The 24,608-nt window shown below is 45.6% G+C and overlaps 1 protein-coding gene across 1 annotated transcript; it reads right to left on the bottom strand.

Moving 5' to 3' along the window:
• Window positions 1-9,517: 9,517 nt before the first annotated feature.
• HERPUD1 (homocysteine inducible ER protein with ubiquitin like domain 1) lies at window positions 9,518-22,880 on the bottom strand. Its single transcript, XM_065416452.1, has 8 exons — window positions 22,752-22,880; window positions 18,906-18,983; window positions 18,721-18,795; window positions 16,732-16,865; window positions 15,755-15,874; window positions 14,666-15,004; window positions 12,938-13,043; window positions 9,518-11,427 (listed from the first exon to the last, which is right to left on the bottom strand). Exons 1-8 carry the CDS (start codon window positions 22,878-22,880, stop codon window positions 11,260-11,262), a joined length of 1,149 nt encoding a protein of 382 aa, XP_065272524.1. The 3' UTR covers window positions 9,518-11,259.
• Window positions 22,881-24,608: the final 1,728 nt, after the last annotated feature.

Below are 24,608 nucleotides of genomic sequence, written 5' to 3'. Positions count from 1 at the left end.
TATGGTGGCATGAGACCTGGATCAGCCCTATGGACAGGCATTCAGGGGGACAGTTTAGAGGTTTACCCATCACGCCTTTACAGTTTGCCCTTAGAAGAGAGAGAGAATCCTTATTTTACAGTTATGAGTTGGCTTTGTCCTCTGGTAGCACCTTCCATCCAAAGCGCTTTTCAAAAGGTACCATCTGGATTCAAAAGGCCCCCCCTTCACCAGTGCCCCCGTCCCATCACCCCCTCCACATCACATGTTGCACTTATGCTGGAATGCGGTTTGTTTATACTCTTCATGGGAGGCAGCATTCTCCGGACGATTGAACAAAACCCTTGAATCTGAGCGTAATATGGGGTGACCAGATGTCCCAAATTTATAGGGACAGTCCCGATATTTGGGGCTTTTTCTTATATAGGCTCCTATTACCCCCCCACCCCCGTCCCGATTTATCACACGTGCTGTCTGGTCACCCTAGCGTCATATGCTACTGAACTCGAGCTCCAGTTCTGTCGACGACTCGCTGCGTGGTTTGGGTCTCTTCGTGCCTCTGTGTTCCCATCTCTAGAACGGGGATGATAATTGGTCGCCGGCATTGGGAGGATTAGCACAACAGCTCAGATTAACCACAACAATAACAGAGAGAGGTGAGCTATAGGTTTGAGCACAGAACTGGGAGCCAAGCACTCCTGAGCTCTATTCACTGGCTGGGACAGTGACTTGGGGTAAGTTACTGAGGCCAAAAGTTTTTGGATTTAGGTGCCGAAAGCCAGGGACCTAAGTCCATATGGCATATGTCTGTAACATACATACACACATACAGGAATGACTTCACTTAGCACACAATAGTGTGCTATGTAGCATGCAGTGCAGTGAAAGACGTTTTGTCCCAGTGACACAGCAGGAGTCAATGTCATTACCACGGTTAGAACTTAGTATGCCTACTGGGGAGACGAGGGGGGTCAGTTTCACTTCTCTTCCCAAAAGGCAGATCTCTCATGCTTCTGGTGCTAACCTTTTGAATCCTGATCCGTTTGATCGGTCAGGATTTTCCTTGCTGGAGTTTGTAAATGGAACAGAATTTCCTTTGGGGAATTCCTGTGTCTCGGATGTCAAAGGTGGTGCGGCCCAAAGGGAATCCAGTCTGATTGTTTTTCTGTAAAGATATCCTGAGTTGGAAAAGTGAATAGCCTCTGGTGCAGAGGTATTCGCGGTCATTGACCTGCAAAGGGAAACTAAGGTCAGAGAAGACTGCGGACATTCAATGATAAGGAAAGTTGTGCTGGGTTCCTGGAATGCCCGGCTAGCTAGGACCTCACATTCTTACTAATGGTGGGGTTGCATTGTACTTGCTCTCATGACTGGCGTGCTAATCAGAACTGTCTCCCTCAGCAGAGCAAAGCGATGGCAATAGACATCGGCTGCACACCGCTGTGTGAAAAAGCCGTCCCACTGGAGCTGTGCGGTGGGACACTGGAAGTGCTGAGACACCAGGGTGGGGAGGGGAGCCCAGACCACCCACCCACTCCTCTAGGGGTGTCTGGAACACCTAGGCGTTGACAAGCCTTGGAACAGAGCTGCGTCTTTTAGCTCAGGCAGTAGAGGCTCATGTTGCAAGAACCAGAAGTTCCAGGTTTAATCCCCGCTGCCAACAACCCACCCAGGGGCGCAGCATTACAAACGCCCGGTATAAAAACAGATACAGAAAGACAGCGGCTGCATAGCCCTCGCCACTGGCAGGGGGGTGGGGGGAGTTCATCTGCAATGAATGCACTGAGCTAGGTTCACTCACGCTAGTACTGGGGGGTGTAAATCGCAGAACCCAGCACCAGTTTTCGAGTCCTGTGTCCCAGGGGCATTGACCCTTCCTGGTGGGGGCGGGGGGGATCATCTTCAAAGGGGAACTGCAATGTTATTCTAGACTTGTGCCCAGATGTGAACTCGGTACGTGCCAAGGGAAGGTCTTCAGACCTCAGCAATGCCAGGAATAGCAAGGCTCTCGTTTTGCTGAAGCACTTTCTGGAAGACTCAGGGAACTGGAGTGGGAACTTTCTCAGCTCTTACATGGGAGGACAAAGGGGTTGACTCTTTAACAATGATCTTCCTCCCCAACATTCTAGGCTTTAATAAAAACAAATGTAAACGTCTCCTACAACCCCTTTCAGTGGCTCGGATCTCAGACTCTTGGTCTTTCTGGCGTCCTCGTCTCCAATCCTCCAAACTCAGGAGTAGCTGTTTGAGAGGAAGGACGATCCTCTGGTTAGGGCACCAGCCCAGGACTTGAGAGCGTAGTTTGTGCGCGTCTTGCTGGCTTGGCTCGCTGGCCTGTTCCTTGCTGCCTTTTTAAACCTGTTTTAGTGTATTAGTCCGTGTCTGTTTTTTCTAGCAGCCATCCTGAGCTGGCCACGGGAGTGGCCTCAGAAACCCCCTTGTACAGTTACAGGTTTACTAGCGGGCGTTGACCTGCAGGAACTGGGAGGCCAGAGATTTTCCGAATGCAATAACAGGAGGCTGGAACGCAGGGCTGCAGCTGGTACAACACTTCTCTCCTCCCTTCTCCCTCCCCACGCTCTCTGGCCATTGCCAAGTCACACAATGGAAGCACCGTATCCAGTCCCTGCTCTGTTCTCCGTTACACCCACTCAACTGCCTTTGCTCCAGTGGGGCCAGACAAGCACAATGAAAAGCAGCATTTGGCCCCTCCGGCCTTGCTGGCATTGATTTGCTGTGCCACTGTCACGAGGGGGCAAGCGGGCGGCGTGGGATTGGGACATAGGGGAGCCTGCAGCTGTCGAGGGTTTATATTACAGTAGAACTTAGAAGCCCTAACCAAGATCAGAGTCCCCTTGTGTTAGGTGCTGCACACACACATAGTACAAGACAGTCCCTGCCCCCTAGCAGGATGTCTTGTAAACTAACTAGACACAAGTGGGAGAAGGGAAATATCATCCTCGTTCACAGAAGGGAAACTGAGGCAGAGAGCGATTAAGTGACTGCCCCAGGTCACCCAAGGATACTGCAGCCGAGTCAAGATTTGGAGCTAGATCTCGAGTCCCAGCCCAGGGCTTTAACACAAAATCATGCTTCCACGTTTACAGGCCGCCTGCGCCAACGAAAGCGGGTTGCCCACCTGTGAGGGTAAGGGCCTTGGAATGGGACGCCGATCCTGACTCCGTCACCGATCTGCATTTGGACTCTGGGCACATCAATTACCCTCTGTGCCAGTTTCCCCAACTGTAAACTAGGGATTATCACACTCCTCCGAGGGGAAAGGGGGGGGCGAATGCATTTAGTGTCTCCTTAGTGTGTTGGAGGTGAGAATTGGCTTTGTAAGGTCTCCTCTGAAAGACATTCATGTGTGAACGCACACTTCATTGCCTGGGCCTTGGTCACTCATCAGGCCACCGGTGTAGATGTATACACAGACTGTTTGGTTATCCTGTTGGCTCCATTGACCTAAATTCTGTACATCAGAGCGATCCTCCCATTGCTACACTGCGTCTGTTTCCTGAGATGGTCTTCAGCTCTGGGGGCCTGCAGCGGTAGGGACTCTGTGATCCGCTGCTCTCTCCCCCCTCCAGTTTCTCTGACCCTCCATTCCCCACCTCAGTGCTCCTTTCGTTACTGCAGGGCTGGGAAGATGCGGGAGGGCTGAACCCGCCAGCAAAGCCAGAATCGACAAGTTTTGCTTATGGAAGGTGCAAAGGAGCTGGGTGATCAGAATACTCACCCACGAGCAGCGTCTGAGGCAGTTAGACACATCCCACCATTGCTGGGTCTGCCCCCTCCTCCGAGGAAAAGCAGATCAGCGAGTGCTGCGGCGTTCAGTGATCGCTCTGAGCCACGGCAGCAGAGAGCGCTCCACTTTGGTCAGGGTCTGCGTCCTAAACAGCCAGCATCGCTTAATGTTCTAGGGACGCTCACAACAATCACGTCCAACTGGCTCCTGCCAGAGCCCCTCAAAGGTACAGTTCCCCACATGTGCTGACCCATTGGCCACGGCTCTGCATCTCGCATGGAATGTGAATGTTTTCAAAGTAGCATCTCTGCTGCCCTGCACAGCATGCCTGGCTTTGACCTTTATACTAGTGTGGGTGGGAGTTCGCAGTGTCCACCCCAGTTATGGGCCAGAAGAACAGGGTTATCAGCGAGGGGGTTTGAAGCTCCAAATACCCCACTGGGGACAGGATATCTGGCTCCTGACTCTGAAGCCCTAGTCGAGGTGTCCTTGCTAGTCTAAGTCTCAGCCCATTTCTTTATGGAGATCACTGAAACTGTCAGAATCCCTCCAGCCAGGCCTTTGAGAGCCAGGAAATGGGAGCCCAGCTTGCAGCCCTGGGAGGGAATGGAGCCTGGGCTCTTAACCCTGGCTCTAGACCAGGGGGTCTCAAACGTCACTGCACTGCGACCCCCTTCTGACAACAAAAATTAGCACATGACCCCAGGAGCGGGGACTGAGCCCAGGGCCGGCTCTAGGATTTTTGCCGCCCAAAGCAAAAACAATTTTGGCCGCCCCCCCGCCCCTCCGTTTTTTAATTACCCCACCCCCGGCCCCGCCTCAACTCCGCCCCTTCCCCAAATCCCCAGCCCTGCCTCCTCCCCCCAGGCTCTCAAGCCTAGGAGGGAGGGAGGGGGAGAAGCGGCGCCCGCGCCGCGGCCACTCGGAGTCTCCCCCTCCCTCCCAGGTTTGAGAGCCTGGGAGGGAGGGGGAGACCCCGAGCGGCCGCGGCGCGCGAAACAGCTGATTCGCGCGCCGCTGCTCCCCCTCGCTGCTCCCCCTCCCTCCCAGGCTTGAGAGCCTGGGAGGGAGGGCGAGTAGCGGCGCGCGAGCGGCAGCAGCAGCGGAGGTGAGCTAGGGCGGCCGGGGCACATTTTTAGGGGCGGCATTCTGGCGCCGGCCATGCCGCCCCTAAAAATGTGCCGCCCCAAGCACCAGCTTGTTTTGCTGGTGCCTAGAGCCGGCCCTGACTGAGCCCGCCTGAGCCCCATCACCCCGAGTGTGGGGGGGGGGGAAGCTGAAGCTCAAGGGCTGCAGCCCCAGGCAGGGACCTGTAATCTGAGCCCCTCCACCCAGGGCTGAAGCCCTCAGGTTTCAGTTTCAGCCCCACTTTGGGGTCCCCACCCACAGTCTGAGAACCACTGCTCTAGGGTCACTTCCCTCCCAGCAGGTGCTGTGCTGCTTCACGGAGCAGCCGCCTCATGAGAGGCAGCTTGATTACCCAAGACCGAGAAGGGACTCCTGAATGCTAATCCCAGCCGTGACACTTCTTCCCTCTGTGGCCTTAGTCAAGTCACTTCCCCTCTCTGCCTTCATTTTCCCACCTGTAAAATGGGGATAATATTTCCCTACAGCACAGGGTGCCCATTGTGAAGGTGAGTGTGTGTAAAGTGCTATACATAAGCACACCAAACTGTCTCGCCTTCCCCCGCCTGCTTATATGGAGAACAGGGCCTTGAAAAAACCTCGACTGTATTAGTGGCTTTTCACAGACCTCAGGAGAAGCAGCTGGACGCTGCCTCAGCCGCAGCAAGAGGCCAGTAATGGCCCAGCGAGCACATCCTCCACCCCAGCTGCATGATATTGAAGATTAAAAGTGCCCCAAAGAGTCCTCCGGCAAACCCTGGCCCAGATCCCAAGGACCAGCCCTGTATACAGTGGTGTGATCATGGTGCACAAGAGCTGTGAATACTCTCCCCATCCCCCGTAGCAAGTCTGACCTGGAGAGCGATGACAGGAAAAGCAACTAACAGGAGGCATCCGATAAAGCCCCCCCTGCTTTGTCAAACCCCAGCCTCTTGGTTACTTTTCCTACTAGCACCTGGCACAAAGGAGCAACCCCATTCCACAAGATGAGGGGGACCAAGGAATAAGAGGGCCTGAGCTGGAGCCACTGGGAGAGGACGGCAACAGGACGCTGCAAAGTTGGGGAGCAGGGGGAAGAACAGCTTTTGTCCGTGCTGAGCAGGGTGGAAGCCCACAGATCAAAGTGACTTGTAACCACTTACCCCAGGCTATGCCCCCATTCAGGTTTTCACCCCTGTTCCGCTCTTGGAAGCCCTAGAAGGGAGCTGGGCCCATAGCTGCAGGGGAAATCCTGCCCATTTTGGCTTGTCAAAGATTCAGCACTGGAGCAGGGCGTGGCCTTGTGAAACTCAAAGGAGACTCCAGCTAGGCCAAGGAATTTACTGGCCAACTATCCAGTGCGGCCAATTTATGATTTTATCCCAAGTCTTGTTGCTTTGGTGCTTTCCTTAAAGCCCGAGCTCTGGGAGGCCTGGGATTCTATTAGACTCTCCCATGAAAAGAACTCAGCGTTTATTGTTTTTAAACTCTCATGATTCTCACGCCAGTCCCGTGATTTTGGGAAGTCTGACCCAGGATTTATGAATCCTTGGGGCTAGCACTGCTCAGCATCTTAAATCCATGATTGAATTCTTCAACAGAGGCAGGAGCATTCAAGCATCCAACTCTCTTCAGGTTTAACCAAAGGTAAGTGGCTTAGAGAATCATCAAATTTTAGTAACACCCCCCTGGCCAAATTAACACATTCTCTAGCTTGAGTCGTCTGCTCAGCAGGAACAGCCTGCTTAAGGTGTTCGTAAAGGGGGCAAAACACAACAGGAAGAAGTGGTCAATCAACTAAACATCAGATTAAAAAAGCCCAGATTCCTTAGACAGACAGGTTCAGCCCACCTGGTTTTTCACCCTTCTGAGCGAGACACACAGAGAATAGAGTAGGTCACTATGAAAGAGTTTTTCAGATTAGACCTTAGAGGCCAGCTGTGTTTGACAACGTGCCTCTGTACAAACAGCATCATAAGATCCCACGGTTATCATCTCCCAGATCATGTCATGTGTTCTCACACGAGGGAAAAGGAGGTTTAGTTCCTGACTAGTACTCCTGCAAACCTCAGCTGAGAGGTGGCTTTGTTCTTCTAAGCACCAGTAAGAAAGGCCAAATTATGCTCAGAAACCCCTTTGCAGTCCTAGTGCCGTCAATAGGTTTGCACAGGTGAAACTGATTGGAATTTAGTAAACAATCATGTTGATGAGACACAAGAAGGAATAGAATCCAGCTGCCTCTCTTTGAGGAGAGGTTTCTTCAGGGCTAAAGAGATTAAAAAGCAATAGAAATGTACTTTTGTCTGATACATGCACTCGGGGATCTGATTGTCCCATTTTATACAACTGCATCTCAGGGTACAGCTGTTCTCTGCTCCCTATAGATATAAAATCCCAGTAGGATTTTTCCATGGGGATGAGATATTCCAGTGACGATTAGCAATGCCTTAAATTCAAAGGGAAACAGAGCTCAACTTGATGTCCCTGACTGAAAATTCTAGTACCTGATCATAAACTGAGCGTGGCTTTTCCCTAAAGGGGATTAGTATCTTTGGCATCCGGTAAAAATTAAACCACGCTGGGCCTGGATCATCCCCAATCATTTATACTTGAAGGAAGCAGGACAGATCCTCAGCTGGAGAAAAAGGTCTGAGCTCCCCTAGGATGACAATTCCCACCAGCTGAGGCTCTTCCCTCTCAATCCCAGGGTCAGGACCCAATGTTACCAGTAGTGGGAGTGGAGAGGAAGTGATTCTGTGATCACCCACAGCTATTAGCTAGGAGCAGTTATTGGGCTCGAGCAGCAATCAGTCTGATTTTAAATTCCTCGTTCCTGTGCCATGGGGAGCATCCCAGGCGAACACCAGCATTTTGATTGCAGTTTTACACACTCGCTAAATGAATGAACTACCCCTTTAAAATAGCTGGAAAGACAAAAGCTTGAGATAATTTTAGAACCCAGAACTTAGGATCTCCCTGCCCTGGTTTCCCAGCCGGGACAAAGATCTGTTCACAGTGCAGGCAAAGTAGCCAGAGGCTGGGGAGGGACAGAGCACCATGGAAAGCAGTTCACTCACTCTGCCACCTTGTGGCCAATCCCCCTATATACAACTTCTGTTCTTTCACAGATGTATTGTTTTCTATGGCGTTAGCCTGCGTCCAAGGCTGCTAGTTGAAAAGCTACAGGCCCCAGCTGCTGTTTGTTTCCATAGTTGAAATAGGGTTGGTAATACAAACAGATAAAGCAAGAAGTTATCATTGAACAGCTTGTTGTTGGACCCATCAGTAAAGCCTAAATTATGTATAAAAATTCTTTGCCCATAAACTTACGGCTCATCTTCAACTTCTCCCTCCCTCAACCAGGCAGTTTCCACATCCTTCTGCTTCTTCCTCCAAAATCAATCCATTTTTCTGCTGCCAAAGCTCCCCTTCAGACCCTCATCTCCTATCAGTGCAGTAACTTCTGGATTACCCTTCTCCCTCCCACCCTGCAGTTCTAATCACGTAAGCCTCCCCCACAACCATATCCCTCTGTTCAATCCCACCACTAGCTTCCCCCCCTTTCACCCCATCAAACTTCTAGGACCGTCACTACTCAGCCCCTCCAGACCTGTCTCGCATCCTCACCTTGCTCCTCCACCACCATCCTTGGCCACCCCTTTATTAGCCTCTCTCAGCATCTTTTACAAGTCTCCTAGCTCACTACCCTACACACGGGCTGCCCCCACCCTCTTTCTCCTTCACAACACCTGTAACAATCCCAATAGAAAAATCAATCCATGAGGATTTGATGGATGGGGGGAAAATTGATACTAATACAGCCTGTTAATCAACATATACATTTAACTGCATCCTCTTTCCTTTATCAATAAGGGCGCATTAGGTTGTACTTTTCAGGAGAGGGACTGTCACCTGATACACTACAGTTCAAGTTGGCATAGGCTTGGCACATTTTGATTTTATTATTATAATTCCACTAAATAGTTTTTATCACTTTAAATGGTTGCAGTTGCAGGAAATTATGAGGGAGACAGGGCAGACAATTTGATCAAATCCATTTGGGATGCCTAGAACGGATTCTTCCTCAACTTTCAGTGTAATGAATACTGCACAATTGCCTGGAGCCCCAGCTCTAGTAACAGCAGAGGCAGCTGTTTTAAGAGAAATGGCACTAGATGTTTTATGCACATAAAGGTGAAAGTCTAAGTTAAAGCAGTGTTTTTCTTACTGTTTCCATCTAAAAGGTTCAGTTATCAATGGAAATATCTTTTCAGCAGTTTGTGTGTTTAGTGAAATCAACATTTACCACCAAGTGTAGTCCTCCCAAGCATAGTCATGCTTATTAACGGGGCCTTCGCCTTACTGCAATATTATATACATATGAGACAAGGCTGTCAGAGTTTTTTTTCAGGCACATTACACATTGGAACAATTAGCAAGGAGACTTCTCACTCCTCTCAGGGATACAGATACTCATGCTTGATAAAGGATTTGTTAGAGGGTGTATTACTTTACTTAACCTTCCTCTTCACTGCCACTTCAGCAGATTTATAGGAGTGACAGCTTCCCCCTGAGGTTGCACGTTTCTGAAACAGGAACTCTCTTCTGCAGTGGAGAAGGATTTATCTCAAGCTAATCTGTTATGATAAGGAATGAATAAAAGCTTAACTGCATTAGATAAAACACTGACAAACATTAAACCATGTTTAATGGGTAGGTGTAATATGTGGAAAGAACAGGATTAAGAATTTCAGATTAAGTAATTACATGGTCAACTGTACAGAACAAGTTCATGCACATTAGCATGGCAAGACATTTGCTTTAAAGCTTTATAATGCAGTTTTGCCATCTACAAGTAGGATTATTGACAAGAGATGTTAATCCCAAAAGTCTTCATACCACAACCCAGAAAAAAAAAAAAAAAAAAAAAAAACCACCCAAACACCCAGATGTTTACTTTGCAATAAAACATTATCCCTGAGCTAAAACAATGCATTGCAACCCCATGCATATGTCAAAGGAGCCTCATACATTAGGCCAACTTCCTGAACGCCTACAGAACTACTAGGAGCAGTTACAAGTTGTCTGACCATTGTAACTTCAACTTCTTTCGTTTGTTCAAAGAAAAGTTATCCAAGGCACATTGGGCAACAAAGTTATCGGCTGCTGAGGGGTAAGTCTAGTTTTACAATGTGCGAAGGCTCTGTTCATGTATACATGCTATTAGTGACTGGGTGTGCAGACAGCAAGTTAGGTGCATACCATCTATTTGCACAGGGAAATTTTCTGATTGTGGTCAAGTCTGCACAAAACTGATTGTTTTCGAAAACAAAGCCCGTGACAATATTAGACGTTCAAGGGAACACCAGGAAGGAAGAAATGAGTACAGTGAAAGTTGTTCCGGAGCAATCTTGTGCTTGCTGGGATGCAAAAGCCTAGTTGACGCTTTTCTGTACATCTCAAAAGGAACGTAGCCATTTGTCATGAACATCTGGGATTCGGAAAGTTCTAGCTGACCAAGGTAACAGGCCCTTCTGAGTTTAAGTTGACAGCAAAAAAAAGTGATTTTGGCATTGGTCTTTCTAACATTACAGAAAATTGCATGGATTGAATATAGAACCTCTAGGCTACTTACATGGAGCATCCTGGAAGCGGTTACAAGATGCACAGCGCAACTAAGTTCTAGATGAATGAAGCTTTGGGATTTACAAGCCAGAAAAGGAACCTTTAAATGGTTTTAAAAGACACCTGATTTTGACAACTTGAAATTCACCCTGTAACTCAGCTGATCCATTTGGTGTACTTGTTTATCAAAGGCTCGGGTTAGCTTTCACTTTCTGACAAAGTAGGTAATTACTGTATTACACAGTATGTCCTCCATAGGAAATTTACAGCGAAAACATGATTTGTCGTCTTCATTTTCTGTTAAGATTAAGCACTGCATTCCTTTAAGCAATTTAAGGGTAAATCTCCCCTAGAAAAGTCTGCCAATACTGAACAGCAGTTCCTTGTTTTATATATGAGATACTACACTCAGTGTAATTTAAACAGCATTTGAAACATTCCAACAGGAATCAAATAGCATTGGTAGAAGCAATCTGCTTCTCTTACATCTCCGACACACCTGCTTACTGTCTGTGCATTTAGGGCACTGCTGTACAATGCTAGGCCCTCTAATTTAATGCCTGCTATACAGCACACTGAAGTTCTTTGGAATGAAGACATGGAAAGCACAGTACATTTTAGTCTATATGCTGTAAAGGTTTAAGGCTTCTTGCAGTTTTTAGGTTGCTTAATTGCTATAAGATGGGGAAATCCCAGTGATACTTGTCATTTTAACTTTGGAGATGGTGTCCAGACTAGTCAGGTATACAGAAGAGTAGTCTGCTGGAGTTACAGATGGGCTAGTACGTCGATATCAAAATCAGTTAGTTGGCCACGGCTGGAGGCCCTTCTGGCAGGAGTGATGCAAAGAAAGTCTTGAAGAAAAGCCAGGCTGTGTTCATAAATGAAGGCCTCTCCTGCTGATTTTCTGGTAAAGCTCTTCCTTCATCAGAAACAGCCTCAGGTTCAGCTTCTCCACCTACATTTTCCTCCTGCCAAGATAAAGTATCTCTCATAAGTGAGGCCAGTTGTTTTAAGAACACTAAATTCTAAAAGCCAGATGCCTTTCTAAAACAAGCTATTTTAATTCCTTTCAAGGGAAGAACGTCAAGGACTCATTAACAGCCCTGACTATACTGCAGTACTTCATTCCTTTATTACCCATTGTCCCAGAATTACAGCTCAAGAGACCACACAGCTAAGACACAGTAAAGCCACCCACCATTGCCAATACTGTCCTGTGCTAAATAAAACTATTTTAGGACCTATTTACAAGTGGGAATGATGCATCTGATACACCCAGACAAGCTGCTGCATCTCAAAAATATTTTGATGTTCTAGTTGTAAATTGGTCAGCACCAAAAGCACAATTCCACACCAAGTACTAAGACCAAATGAAAATGCCAACTTGAGCATGTCCCATTAACGGCATATACATAGAGAAACATTATGTACAACCCTCCATACCAGATTAAGATTCATACACATTCAAGTTTTATCTGCAATTATGAGAGCCGTTCACTTGTAGTAGAGACAAATTACGGTGGGACTGTTTAACACCTGCTGCAGTAGTTTAGTGTTAACAAGCCCTGCAAATATTTGCCTCTTCCCAAAATATGAAAATGGTTGAGCCTGTTACACTGCTAACAGCCACAGTAGCCCTTGGCCAAGCCGGGATTTTCTGGAACAAAATGCATCAACTACAAAATACCAGGTGATTGCCAGGGTTAAGTTTTAAAACCAAATACATTTCTAACATATGGCAGGAAAGATACTTTTGCTTCCATAGAAATCAAAGTATCAGAGTACCTATTACAGTGGTAACAACCAGACAGAGCAGGAATTAACCACATCCCTCCTGTTCTTTGCCTGTGGCACATAATACATTTAGTCTCCTGAAGGCTGTTAATATTTTGGTCTAATTTCAGTTGGGTTTAGCATGCGAGTGGCTAAGTGGTGTTGGTGGCCTGTAAAATACAGGTGGTCAGACTAGAGCAGGGGTAGGCAACCTGCGGCACGCGAGCTGATTTTCAGTGGCACTCACACTGCCCGGGTCCTAGCCACCAGTCCGGGGGTCTCTGCATTTTAATTTAATTGTAAATGAAGCTTCTTAAACATTTTAAAAACCTTATTTACTTTACATACAACAATAGTTTAGTTATATATTATAGACTTATAGAAAGAGACCTTCTAAAAACGTTAAAATGTATTACTGGCACGCAAAACCTTAAATCAGAGTGAATAAATGAAGACTCGGCACACCACTTCTGAAAGGTTGCCGACCCCTGGACTAGAGGATCTGTGATCCTTCTGGCCTTGAACTCTAGGACTCAGTGAGAAAAGAAGGCTAGTTTAGATATTATTTTACCAGGAAAATAAGTTTCCAGCAGAAGATTTTGTAGAGAACACTATTCATCCTTAGTGATACAAATGTTTGGAAAATGGAAACTAAACCCTTTCCCGGGATTTGCTGCTGTTGTATGTCAAATATTGAGCCAATACCTGTAAGTTATTGTTTTGGTCCTGGTTTATCGCAGCTTGGGGAAGAACATTGTTTGGAAGAGGGTGAACTGGCCGTCGTCTAAATGGAAACCATCCAGCATGGTGCCTGGAAGACAAGAACTCATTGTGAACAGCAGTTAGCTAAACATTACTCCTGCCTAGCAAACAGACTTCAGGCCTAGCAAAACACTTAAATACGCACACAAGAGTAGACAGTTTGCTCAAGACACTGGGATTAATTCTGATTGGTTGAGGTGCTGGAGGACAGCTCCCAAAAACCTTCTCCACCACAATCCCTACCCCCCAGCATTATGGCAGCAAGGCACAGCATAGCATTCAAGAGGCTGCAGTGGAACCAGCTCTATACAGGCTGGTGCATCACAGCCTAAGGGGTCTTGATCAGGCCCCCAGTGGGCTAAAGCAGATGCTGCAGTGTGTAGCATGAGAACTAGGACAGAGTGCTCCTTTTTAAAGCAGCAGCATGTACCACTGTACCTTGGATTTCCCTACACCTGCCCTGTCCTAATGGGATAACTGAAATTGTGATTCTGGCATTGCTCCCTCATCCTGTGTGGCTCACAAAGAGGGGTCATAACAGGCCACCACGTGGCCACTTGGCAAACTAATCTCTCCCCCCCCCAGTGGCTGCATCTTGTACTCCAAAAATATAAACTTTTAAAATGTTCTACCCGTATGGCTCTGAAGATAAAATGTCAAAATACTAACCAGATGTAATCCAGTGCTGACTTCCTGAGTCTGCAGACAGCCTGAATTGGCTCTAAGAAGCGTGGACTGCTTCTGTTTGAATGTGCTAACTCTTAAGCCTACTTGTGGCAATTTAAAGGTCTACACTAATGTCACAACTGATCCAAGCATGTAAAGGAGGACGACAATTATTTGAAGATCAGCACAACAAATTATGAGCAGCTTCACAAATGGGTAGAGATTGGGAAGTACTACAAATTACCTCCCCATTCAGAGCAAGAGTGGTCAGTTTGACTGGTAGCATTTTTTCTAGTCAAGAAAGTGGCTAAGGATTACACTGCATTCAAATTAGTTTTGCATGTTTACAAGCAGTCAACAACCATGGTAAAAAATGCTTAGCCACATCTTATATAAAGGTATGGGATCAATTCCCCTACCAAAGACATGGCCGCACACAACTGTACACAATCGTTAGCCATGTTCTTTGAATATTAACCTGAACCAGTAATGTATGATATAGTGTGTTAATGTTTTATTGTAACTTTGACTTTAAACAATTCCCTCCAAAAATGTTGAGCTAAGAGTTACAGTAGGAGATTTGCTGATCCTGTGATGCATTTTGACATGTCAAAATGTAAGACCTGCTCGACACTGGAAAGTATCATCAATTATTTTGGCTAGGAATGTGATTTCTTACAGTGATACTGATATAAACCCTTGTGTGGCTACAGTTATACCAATATAAAGGGGTCTTTATCCTAGTCTAGCACTTTCCTATCCCATATGGGAGAAGTTACACAAGTAAAAGCACTTTTATACTACTATAAATGCATCCACACTAGGGGGTTGTGTTGCTTTAACTATACAAATATAGTTAAACTAATATAACGGATGCATAGATGAGCTGTAAGAGACTTGATTACAACGAAGACTCTCACAGTGCAGACAAACTGCTCCAAAGAGCAGTCACCTGAATGACAAGTCAACACTGAAATGTTTACTTCATGAGACATGCATGCTTACAGGTACATCAGAACTGTGCCGCCCATAACCATGAGGAACCTGCTGAGGCTGGAGTAGAAGTAGATAATGTTGACAAAAACGAAGAACAGGGTTGCCGAATAAAGCCAGTCCAACCAATCTCGATTCATCTCCTCCTCCTCTTCCATGAGAGGACCCCCCTGGGCATTCATTTGCAAATTCTGATTGGCCCCGGCATTAAGCTGAGGAGGGGCATTATGGTTTCCAGGCAGGTTTTGTGCAGGAAATGCATCTGGAAGAGGGGCTGGAGCTGCAACTGGTGCCACTGGTATCTCTTGTGACCTTTGTGTAGGTGATGTATCAGCAGTAACAGCAGCCAAGCTGAAAAGAAGATAAAAGCAGTAAGACTTTGCCAAGCTCTGCAAAGGATAAGGCAGGCAGGCATAAAAACTTGTTAATCTTACATTCATGTGCAACTAGGAAGCAGCATATTGTGATTAGAGCAGTGACAGAAATCAGCCCTGTTTATGCCAATGACATGCCACATGATGGGATAAGTTCAACTTTGTGGGTCAGTTTCACCTTCTGTAAAATGGGATAACATCGATCTTCATAAAGTTGGAATACAAAGGGTTTATTTCAGTACTCCACTGTTGAAACTTTCAAAACCTCAGTACACCTCTACCTCGATATAACGCTGTCCTCGGGAGCCAAAAAAATCTTACCGCGTTATAGGTGAAACCACGTTATATTGAACTTGCTTTGATCCACCAGAGTGTGCACCCCCCCGCGCACTGCTTTACTGCATTATATCCGAATTTGTGTTATATCAGGTCACGTTATATCAAGGCAGCGCTGTACTTAGACCCCATAACAGGCTGGGTAACCGTATCAAGTTTTGCAGCACTTAGCTTTATCGAAGCAAAAAGCTGCAAGTAAAACTAAACCGAATTACATTTTAGGAGCCACATACAGCATTTACATTTACATCAGACATTTGAATCATAAAGGCTAAGTAACATGCCTTTCAACTACATTACACCTGAGGGAAGGAAAAAATTCCCTCATTAAGAAATAGTTAGAACATTTCAAGGCTCCCAGGGAGAATAGGAAACAAAAATGAAAACTTACTATTGCATGTAGTACTGTCTTGCGTAAATCTGCTGAAACCAGGACATCTGTAGCATGTTGTAAGTGGTATATGCAGAGTATCCAGGAGCCACACCATGGGGATGCTGGGCAGCTTCAACCCTTATTGAAAGGGTAAAACACAGGATGTTTGTTTACAAAAGAACAGGCAGGCCCACTTCCCCAAGTCTTTCCCTACTTGTACCATTAAAGAGAGACAGCATCGCAAAAGCTGTTTAATGCTTTACCCACTATAAGATACAAGCATATACCATACACTTTCAGCATATCCTACCTTAAATCTGGGCTTGAAATACTGCAATCATTTTTATTGGAACATGAATGCAGAAATCTACATTTCATCCTGAAAATATGCTGTTGTGAAATCAGAGTGGGGACAGGAAGACAGACAGTCTTACTACCACTGGATCCCAAGTACCATCTTTCTGATTAAATGATCAGATATTCAGCTTTAATTTCAGTTCAGGTCCATTCAAACAAAATGGCAATGCTTAAGCAATGTTCCAGAAAGTAGTACTAGGATCTCAGAGGAAAGCAAGCCCGCTCAATCTAACCTTCAGAAGCTCAATAGTGGAGACAGCAATTCCTGTGAGAAAATAGTTATCTCCTAACAAAGGAGAATCAATTGTAGGGGCTACCTGCATAAGAATTTTGGATCAGCATAGAAGCTCCTGGGTTCATATTTCCATGAAAATGTAACAGCAATTCTACTTTTCCACATGTAACAATAAAGATAATGCTTCCCCTCTGGTTGGAGAGGCATACATCCATTTAACCCCTTCAGTGTCCACTTAAATATCGAGAAGAATAGTATACATGGCTTATATTCCACTGACATTTACAACATTAAGTATGGCATGAGGTGCTGGTATTCAACACTTAGATTGTAATTAAGAAAGAAAGTTGAACATGAATGGTCAACATTTTCAGAAAGTTATCAGCATGTGTGGCATATTTACCTAGTATTGGCTTCCCCTGTAGAAAGCTGGTTGCAGGAAGTCTCCCTTTGTCTCAAGCCATCACTTGAAGAAACTACAGAAGGATCTTGACCAGGTCCTGAAACAGTCTTTGGCTGTTGATTGGTTTCGTCAATCTAAATAATACAGTTAATACTGGAGCTGACTCAGAACAGTATCTGAGAAAAGTCTTCTGTTGCAAAGCTAAGAGGATGCACTGAACGTTCTCTTGAAGTTTTACCAAACTACTGTGCGTTTGTACAGATCTTTGACAATGGGCATTACCACAATACCAATTAATAGTAATAGCCGTTGTTATAACCAGTCCTTCCATACATATTTTATTTCTAACACTCCTTTAAAGGTAACCTGGAAAGGAAAAAATAGTCGTGTGATTCTTTCCCCCGCCCCCCAATCATCTCATGATATGCAAAGGTCTGAGTATGTTTTTTAAAGTTTTGGTTTGCTTATGGGTTTTTTTGGACTAGAAATTCAGATCCTGCATTGGATAAAAACTAACTGGAAAACTCAGACTTGTCTACACAAAGAAGTTGCACCAACTTAAACTGGGGTACTTTTGTGCTTGTCTAAACACAAGCTCTACTGCTTTAACTATTCCATTCCCATAGAGGAGTAAGTTATACCAGTATAAGCATTTTTATACTAGTATAAATGCATCCATCCATACTAGATCATTGGACCACTTTTAACTATACTGCTATGGTTAAAATGGTATAAGTGGTGTGTTTAGACAAGCTCTAAGGAATAAAAAAAACATTATGCTTCCTTGGGTCTTTCGCTTTTTGTTGTTAGATTTTATTTATTTATTTAATTCTTTTGCAGGTCCCCTTTAAGAGCAAAGATCATCTGTCCTTCTCGTAAGTGTACTAGTATGAGAATTTATTTTTAAATGTGTATCTAATTTTGGAGTTTATGAAATGAGGTCTTAGGTTCTAGCAGCATGTGGGTGGCTGCTCTGCAAACTGCTCTACAGAACCAGGACAATGCACCTTAATCAAAATGCAATACCTGAGCATTTCTAGTCCCAAGGATCTCTGCCATGTGTGTTGTGACAAATATCCAACTGGAATTAGGACATACTGTATGCTGTTCACTTTTGATTTAAAGAAGGGTGGAAATTTATGCCTTCAGATATGAAGCTTGTGCACTAGTTAATCACCTAACTTCCATTCAGAAATAAAATATTGTGATGTGATATATGGTATTGTGCACTAAACGAATCCATATTAAATTGAAATTCTAATGCTCATTTTTAGTTTCAATTTCCTCTTCCATATGTTTTTGAAGTTCTGTTGCCAAAGTAAATCCCAGCAAAATTCATATGCTGGACACTGCCTATTCAAACGGTAATCATTTCCCTCTCCCTCTGATGAGCATAACCACTAGTGTGATTGGACTCAGTAATCATGGGGGAACAGGCACCACAATTTCACCCTTTGCATACAGCCCAGCCACCATGTCCATCATTGGCTGTAGAGCCTGCAATATGAGGTGTCACTAGCTTTTAATGGAACTAAATTACATGCGATTAAACATTTCGCCCCCCTCTGGCAGTAATGTCAACTCAAGTTTATGCAAACAATTAGAAACTGAGGTTTGACAAGTTAGACACAAAGTGGGTGAAGTAATATCGGTTATTGAACCAACTTCTGTCGGTGAAAGATAAGCTTTCGAGCTCCACAGAGCTCTTCAGGTGCCATCAACTCTGAAACTTAAACAATCCTTGCTCTGTGATTACAGTACTTATTCCAAATGTGTAAGTGTTCCTTCCCCCAGCCCTATTACAACTCTGAAGGAATGCTGCCATAACACTTACAATGACAGAACTTTTGACACATGAGGTTTACCACCCTGCTTTGACAGTATCAACCTTTACAAACATACAGTAATTAAAAAACTAGGTCACATTCCACAGATTTTTGCTGATCCTTTCAATATCTAACGTAGGAAGAAAGTCTAAATTTAACATACCTTCGCGTTGGTCTCTTTCATTTTTGACAGATTCTTTGACTGGTACACCAGATGAAGAGCATGAAACGTCTCCTGCTAAAATAAAAGTCAAGACATTTGATAATCATTTTGTTTGATCTATTAAAACTTTATTTGACCTCACTTGATACTGCAGCGCAGCTACCACAAACATGTAATTACCATACCTTGGGCAGCACATCTCTCAAATAAAGGTGGTCAAGCAGCAGCTTCCCAGAATAAATCAGCTTCTGGTCCTCTTCAGGCTTTGAGAGAAGACAAAATATACTGGTTACTAATCTGTCAAATGCATTTAAATGCCAAAAAAAGTTAGCTTCACATAAGAAAAGCTGTGTACATAAAAGCTGACTGATAAACCCCAGAGGCCAAACACTGCTGTCAGACACACAAACCAGAAATGCTACTCCCCCCATCCCTTCCCCAGTTGAACAGAAGTTGTGTGCATCTCTATTAAAGAAGAATTTGGCTTGTAAAGATTAATTCAGTCAATTACTTGTATGCAAAATGTGCAATACCATAGAGATTTAGACAAATGTATACAGAACGAGGACAGACCAGCTGCTCCGGTATATGAAGTGATTCATTTTGTAGTACAGACCAGAAACCCCCACCACAATCCTGGCAAAAAGGAACCTCTCTACACTCCTTAAAGCAGAGCAACCCGAGCAGCACTGCAGGCACTTTGTAATTTTGTGACAATTCACATGATCTCCCACCCAGTAAATCTGAGCAGCTGTTCACACAGAAATCCTCCTGCAGTTGGAGCACACAGTCACTGGGAGTTGCCCCAGAGCAAGAGAGCCCATGTTCCCCTCGCTACAGGAAAAGGTCAGCTCTGCCAGCTTCCAAAGCAAGAGTCCTATCACCGCTTCCAAATTTAATTCTTCAAAGCTACTAAAAACCACTCTGACGTGATTGCTACATAAATAATGTATCTGACCAATGCTGATGGATGCCATTTTAACACCCCAAAGCAGCATATGAAGACCTCTTGGCTTCCACTGACACTGGGCATTAAGCAGAAAGATAGCATTTCCCACAGCAGCACACCTTCACAACATGCATGGAATTTGCTCAGATAAAAATGGATTTAAATAAATCAGATTTTTTCATTTAAATTAAATAAGCAGGTTTAGTTTTAAAGAATAAACCTATTTAAAACTAAATTTGAAATTTAAAACCAAAGTTAAGGCCTAAATTTATAATCTATTGACATCATTTAAATAAAATACAAAAAATTGTCTTAAGCAGTACATGTTTGCTGCCAAGTGTTAAAGAAATTCAAAGTATTGAAAGATGGAAGTCACTGGCTAAGCACCTCGAACTAGAGTCTACTGAAGTGCTAAAATAGTTTAACAGTCGCCTCTTCCACAGGTGCAGAGTGAATATATTCTTCATTTCAGTCTATTCACCTAGTTCAGTTCAATCATCAGTTCATTCAAAGTTAGCAACTGGGAGCTGAAAAAGCAGGAAAACTTGTTTTCCTCTTCAAATCTATGAATAAAAACTCGTTGAAAGAAGATGAGATCTAAAAGTTAAAAAAAAACCTGAAGGACACAGTCAACAGAAATAATCAGGTTAAATTCGCTAACTAGAGAGAGTACTTTCTTTGTTTAACAAAAATCAGTTTTAAAAGCAAAACTATTTGAATTTTTGTATGTTTCCTGCACAATTAAGGTAGTTTTATTTAATAATTTTAAATACTGTTTGTGTATTTTAACTGAATTTGAATCCGCGTCCAAGTAGAGCTTGACACAAATCACAAGTTTAAAAAAAAAAAAATCTAGTAAAAAAATTGCATCATTCAACATTTCCTAATAAAAACGTAAGAATCTAAAATACATATAAAGTTAATGTACACAATTGCTCAAATACACATGTAGTGTATCCTTAGCAAAAGAACAATAAACTTGGGGCAAAGGCTATATTTAGTTACAAAAAAAAACAGGCTGGTTACCAAAGAGCATCAACCTTTTTAGAAGAATAACTAGAGTGCAAAACCACAATTAAAATCTATTACTTAAAAATCAGTTTTAATCTGCTGTCAGTCAGCAAGCAGGAAACCTTGATTATTTAAATCAAACCACGCTTGCTTGAAAGCCCAGTGTGTCCCTTCATCATGTCAATTCACATTTGTACAGATTGTTATGTCTACTTATTTGATTAGTCTTAAGCAGCATATAGAATATAGTTATTTTGGAAAAAGCAACAGAGGGTCCTGTGGCACCTTTAAGACTAACAGAAGTATTGGGAGCATAAGTTATTTTGGAGTTTCCTATAGTGCCCATAACCAGAATATCTGCCATAGTCTTAAAAAAAAAAAAAAAAAACACCACACAGAAACAGCTGCTTGTTTCAGTGTGAAATAGTATTTAGATGTTATTTTTACTAAAACCAACAGATTTCTCTCAATGAATCTAATCCTTACAAGCAAAACAGTATCATAGTTATTTCATGGACAAATTTTCTTTCGACGTAAAAATAATGCAGCCCTTTAACTCCCTTGTCTTGCCTGGAACACTAACTTAAAACTTTTTTTTTTTTTTTTTATTACTTTGCCTATACTGCCACTTCATAAGAAATTGTTACCATTGGGAGAAAAACTAAGACTCCTATTACATACTACTTCAGCATCCAACAAGCTACTACACCACATCAACATTAAATGGCAGCTGAACAGGAAGAAATAAAGCAAAAAGCCCCCAAACAGGAAGAAATAAAGCAAAAAGCCCCCAAACAGTTTCCCCATATGCTGAACGAATTTCACTTCTGTATTTACAACTGATTTCCATAACATATTTACAAACTATTTTGAATTGCACTGTAACATTTGCAACTAGCCAACCATGCAGAAGCAGGTGTTCTGGAATCCTGGGTGGGGAAAGAGGAGAGAACGGGACACTTTTTTTTGCTCCACATTATAAAACTTTAAAGAGACATCAAATAGATGCTGAGTTCCCTGAACCTTTGAACAGTTTTACAGGCACAAAGTGGGTGATGCAATATCTTTTATTGGACCAGCTTCTGCTGATGAAGACTAGTTTCAAGCTTACACAGAGCTCTTCAGGTCCTGAAGAAGGTTCTTCAGCTCTGTGTAAGCTTGAAAGTTTGTCTCCCTCACCAACTGAAGTTGGTCCAATACAAAAAGTTTTACCTCATCCAGCTTGTACTTCTAAAACCCTGATACCAACAAAGCTACAACTACACTGCATGAACACTTTTGCCTCCTGTTCAATAGTGCAACCTTTTAGAGCCAAGGCTGCCGTAATTAGTGCGTTTTATTTTTTTTTAAGAGGGAGGCAAAGTAGATTGTGCAATAGAAATGACAACAGCTCTGTGGTAACACAAACACTCACGTCCACTCCCAGAAGCGTCCCCAGTATGGGCTTTCAATGTTAGGGCCTACCAAATTCACAGTCCATTTTGGTCAATGTCATGGGATTTTAAAAATCCTAAATTTCATGGTTTCAGCTATTTACACCTGGACTGTCAGGGGGCTGTAACTGTGGGGTGCTGACCCAAAGGGTGTCACAAGGTGGGGGGTGCAGTTTAGCCACCCTGACTTCAGTGCTGCTGCGTGCAGAGCGGGGCCCTTGGCTCCCAGCCCCAGCGCAGAAGACAACACCACGACACCCCCACAAGCCCGTTGGGTCAGGACCCCCCAGGCGGAGGAGACACTCGTCTCCCCAGGGAAGCCCGCAGCGGACCCGGTAAAAGCGCTCCCAGGAGAGCCGATGTCACAGCCCGGGCCCGGAACGGGGCAGGGCCCCACTCACCCCCAAGGAGTCACCCCGGGGGGGCCCCGCAGGAGGGAGGAACCCGGACTCCGGCTACGCCCCAACCCCCCCCGGCCGGGGGTGAGGAACGCGGGGCACGATGCCCCCTGCTGAGGGGGCGCCGGATGGGGGCGAGCCGGTCCCCGGGCTGGGGCTCGAGGCCTCCCCCGGCCCGCTGGGGCGGGGAGCCGCGGGACAAGGCCGGGGGGAGCGGCCCGGGAGGGGTCCCCGCCTCACCGGCTCCTCCGGGTGCAGGCGGCGCAGCCGGGCCTTGAGCTGCCGCACGGTCCAGCCGGGCTCGCCGCGGAGGCGCAGGTCCGGGTGCCGCTGCGTGGGGCTCCGCACGAGCAGGTCGAAGGGCTCCATGGCGCGCGGGGCTGGGGCTGGGGCTCGGCCTCGGCCTCTGCCGCGTCGGGCGGGGACGGGACGGCGAGCGGCTGCCAACGCACGACGGCCCCTTTTATACCCTCACCGCCCCTCGCCCCGCCCCCTGTTCGCCAGTGCGCTGTGGCTGCAGCGGATTGGCTCCTCCTGGTGAGCGTGTCAATAGGTGGGCCTATCAGAGTGCACATCCGGCTAGAGGGTGGGGCTTAGGGAAGGGGCGGGGCTAGGAGGGAGGGTGGCTTGGTAGGGGGGTGCCCAGCTGGGCTGGGGTGAAAGAGGGGGAAGGGCCACCCATGCAGTGGCCAGGGGCAGGAGTGACAGCAGGGCACTCTCCCTTGACCTGGTGCGGGCCAAGGTGGTTATGGCACCTGTAGGGCTACCCCTTCAGGAGCAAACAGATAAAGCATCCCGTGACTGTCGAATTCTTGCGGGTCGTGATTCAGCCCAAGGTGCCGTGGAAGGGAAGACAGGAATTCCTTTCTCCCGCCCTTTGTCTGGCTTGTCTATTTAGATTCCAAGTTCTCTAGGGCGAGGACTGTCTCTTATGTGTTTGTACCATGCTAAAAATAATGAGATCCAGAGCTCAGCCAGCCCCTCTAGGCCAGCGGTTCTCAAACTTTAGTAACCTAAGGACCCCCATTTTGGTTTAAAAAATGTTCACGCCCCCCAAGTCCCACCTGCTCAGCCCCAGGTCCTGCCCTCAAGGCCCCACCCCCTTCCCGCCCCCACTCCACCCCAGCCCCTCCTCTTCCCCGCCTCTTTACAACCCTTCCCCCGCTCCTCCCCTTCCCGCACAGCGCCTCCTGCACACCGCTGAACAGCTGTTCTGTGGCCTGCAGGAGGCACTAAGAGGGAGGGGGAGGAGTTGATCAGCAAGGCCCGTGGACCCCCGGAGTACCCTCGCAGACCTCAGTTTGAGAAATGCTGCTCTAGGCACCATTGCTTCATTACAGAAATAACACCCCTGTGACCACATACACCTACTTGTCACCTGTCACCCCACCCTGGAACCCATACGGGGCATCATCGAAAACTACAACCCCTATTTGATAGAGTCCCCATCCTGAAAGAAATCATTCCTGAACTCACTCACTCCACTTCTGGCCTTCAAACAACCCCCCAACCTCTCCAAGCTTATCATCGGATGCAAGCTCCCCCCAGTCAAGGACACACAAACTTAAAATGCCCCAGACTCTACCAGAACAACAGAGGCAAAGGCAGGAATCATAGCTCCACTGCTACCATGATCAACACCCCACCCCCCACAAACCTTTTTCAAGATCCATGGATCCTACACAAGCCTATCACAACATCCAGCGCACTAAATGCCTCAATAACAACTATATGTGTGAAACCAAGCACTGTGCTCTTGAATGAACTCACACAGAAAAATGATGAAAGACAAAAACACCCCATCACTTGTGGGTGAACATTTTTCACAAAGCGATCACTCTATGTCTGACCTATCAGTCTTCATCCTCAAAGGAAACCTGCACAACACTTTCAAAAGATGAGCCTGGGAGCTTAAATTCATAACTCTGCTTGAGGCTAAAAATCATGGACTGAACAGACACTGGATTTGTCGTTTATTACAACAATCTGTAACACACTAACTAACCGGTATCTTTTTGTCCTGTGACTGCAGGGGTGTTAATGGGCCACTCTACCTTGAATGGTCCCTTCGAATATGGAATAACTACTTTTGCTAAA

Source organism: Emys orbicularis, chromosome 14, assembly GCF_028017835.1.
Source record: "Emys orbicularis isolate rEmyOrb1 chromosome 14, rEmyOrb1.hap1, whole genome shotgun sequence".
Classification (NCBI taxonomy): Eukaryota; Metazoa; Chordata; order Testudines; family Emydidae; genus Emys; species Emys orbicularis.
The sequence above is the reverse complement of the archived record's forward strand: the minus strand, read 5'-3'. Positions and strand labels throughout refer to the sequence as shown.